Genomic DNA, 3,116 nt, shown 5'->3' on the forward strand with positions numbered 1-3,116 from the left:
GAGTCACTACTATTTGTTTGTTTATTTATGTATTTATTGTTAAATGCATTTAAACATAAAAAAAACCCTTACATTTTCCCAGTGAAAAAGGGAAACACATAGTTCTATTGAGACAAACCTGATCTTATAAAAACTTGTTTCTGGGAAATAATTTTTATTTATACTTCTTGTTACCACTAAAAGCTCAGGTAATACAGCTCTAGGTCTGACTCTGCATTTGAACAATTTCTAAGGAGAAGCAAATTGGCCAAAAAAGAGGATGCACTTTGAGGCATTGTGTTGGATAAAGAAAAGAAATGGATGGTTGGCAGTGAAATTCCTGAAACGGAACCCACCACATAATGGCACAACCACAACTTTTGTGGTACCCGCAGCCTCTGTACTCTCTTCATTAACTTCCACAAAGGATTGATGAACAACATCTGATATAAAAAGATCTGTGGCTCCTGATATGCCAGACAGATCTGCCTTACTAGGATTAAATATATCCTGCACATCCAGGTGGGCCAAGTGGGATTTGAGATTGTAGCTTTCTTCAAGCTTGAATCTAGGCACTCTAACTTCCATTTTATCCACCTTCAAATTATTAGAATTGATCCATTCATTCAGTTTATCCCAAGTCAACTGTTCCTCAATCTAGAATGAGAAGAGAAAAAAAAAAGGGAATAAACTCAATCTCATTTAAAATAATTGTTATTGTTAATTGCCTTTGAGTTGAGCACGACTCATAGCTACCCTACAAATAAAAGGGCTTGAATTATCTCTATAACTATCAACATTTATCAAAGTTCATAGACGTTCTGGAGGCATGTTGCTACAAAGTAGATGCCACTCTTGCTACCAACATATAATAAGTAAAATAAAAACCCATCATGGTTACTAGTCTTTAAATAAATGGACACATATATTTTGTCTACTTTGTTTCCTTCACCTTTATGCAAAATCAGATATTTTGGCAAGAATTTAGTTCCTTTTGAAAATTGATAGCAATAGTTGATAATAATAACAACAGTCAAGTTCCAGGTCTTCAAAGTCCCAATGATAAGGACTTGGAATGAAGAAGGTCATTATTCATAGCCATCCATATTTCTTTCATCATCGATTTGCCATCCATTCACTCACTCAGAATTTACCAAGTCCTAATCACACATGGATCACTGTGATAAGCCAACATGATGCTAATTGTCAGAGTGCTAAATGGTGGAGTGATACAAGGATATATTGAAACATCTTCTTCTCTACATTTTTAACTCCATTGTGGCTGGTGAAACTCAGTGGAGCTAAGGAAATCAGTGCTAATAAATTTAGTCCCAATGGTTTAGTTAGTAAGAATTACAACACCCATCCAAAGTCAGTTAGTTCCAATAGACAAACTGCTCTAAAAGAAAATGAAGCAATATACTTTTATAGGATTTATAGTGTCTGAAAACTCACTGGAGGGTCCTCTAAGAGTTGATTCTCAATTGATGGCAATGAGAATTGAGAAACTGAGGTGAAATATAAAATTCAGGCAGTATGCTAGGCCTACATCTTCATGTGAAATAGAGAGAATGAAAATGTTCTCCTTTTAGTGTTGGTGGAGCATTACATAATTTAATCTCTATAAAGTACTTGGCATTCAGAAAGTGCTACATTAAGACCCTTAGGAAGATGAATGGACCTAGTGGCTTCAACAATGATTTCAAGTGCAGCACTGATTGTGAGAATTTCACAGGAACCAACAGTGTTTCATTCTATTGTTCATGGTATTGGTATGAGTCACAGTCAGCTCAATGTCACCTAACAACAACAACATTATCATATTACTGTTATTATTACTCTCAAACTTTAATGAAACCATTGTTCCACTCATCCTATTCAAGTAAAGCTTATTATGAGAGAAAGGGGTTTTTTAAAAGTCACAAATAATACAAATATAAAAACTGCATTAAAATAAGCAATGCATTAAATTTCATACATACAATATAAGTGTAAATAACTAATATTAGACCCTATTCCTAACAGAACACTTGACTTCTATAAAAGTGCACACATTTTGAACCAATTAACTCTATTAATTATCATAAGTAATACAATTAAACTTTTTAAAAATCACACAGCATAGTAGGAACATCATAGAAAAATTTGTCCTAGTTCTAGCCCTAAGATGAGATAAAACAAACAAAAAGAACCCAAAAAACCAAACATCTTATTAGTCAAAAACCATTGAGTCAGAACAACCTAATAGATGAATTTTCAGAAGCTTAAAGTCTTCCAGAAGGAGATCGCCATCTTTATTTCTCAGAGTAGATGTCAGAAATCTAAATTACATATACTTGAAAGCATATGTAATGGTTATATTAGGAAGGAGGTAATGTTCCAGTTACCACTTCTCTTCTATCATGAAAGTTTTGCAAATATAATTCATGATCTAAGTGGGTGAAGGCTAAGGGCAGGGTCGGGTCAACACTGTAACTAATGGTTAAATCCACAATAAAGGATTTATCTTTCATTGCTCCACAAATTGCTTGTCTCTGAGATACTCCTCTAAATCTAAATATTCAGATTAAGACAGACTAAGAAGAAGGATTAGCCATCCACTTCTGAAATATCAGTCCTCTGAAAACCCTCTGTACAACAGAACACACATAGAATAACAGAAAGGGCAACCTAGGTAGAACTTTCAAGTATGGAAATACAAAGTAAGAGGAACAGTTGTAAGCAGACAATAGTGCACTAGTGATGGGAACATGGAATGTAAGAACCATGAATGTAGTAAAATTAGAAATTATTAAGAAAGAAATGGAATGCATAAATATTGACATACTAGGCATTGGAGAGATGAGATAAACTGGCATGGGGCATTTTGAGTCAAATGATCATATGATATACTACTCCAGAGATGAAAAGGAGAGGAAAACTAGGGTTGCCTTCATAGTTATAAAAGTCATTTCTACATCCATCTTGAAGTACAACATTGTGAGTGATAGGATTATATCCATACGCTTACAAGGAAGTCCAGTTAATACCACTATCACTCAGATATATGCACCAACAACCAGAGCCAAAAAAGAAGAAATAGATGATTTCTACCAACTCTTACAGTCGGAGATAGATCGAACATGCAATCAAGATGC

The 3,116-nt window shown here is 34.3% G+C and overlaps 1 protein-coding gene across 1 annotated transcript in view; it reads right to left on the minus strand.

The window, feature by feature from the left end:
* Nucleotides 1–228: 228 nt before the first annotated feature.
* Nucleotides 229–3,116, minus strand: part of LOC102874326 (leukocyte elastase inhibitor-like) — a 12,814-nt gene continuing 9,926 nt past the window's right edge. Inside the window, exon 6 of the mRNA XM_006888710.1 lies at nt 229–638. Within this exon, the coding sequence (XP_006888772.1) occupies nt 229–638 (410 nt within the window). The remainder of the gene's footprint in view (nt 639–3,116) is intronic.

The sequence above is a fragment of the Elephantulus edwardii genome, unplaced genomic scaffold (assembly GCF_000299155.1).
Source record: "Elephantulus edwardii isolate Elephantulus edwardi_28Jun2011 unplaced genomic scaffold, EleEdw1.0 scaffold00071, whole genome shotgun sequence".
NCBI classification, from domain to species: domain Eukaryota; kingdom Metazoa; phylum Chordata; class Mammalia; order Macroscelidea; family Macroscelididae; genus Elephantulus; species Elephantulus edwardii.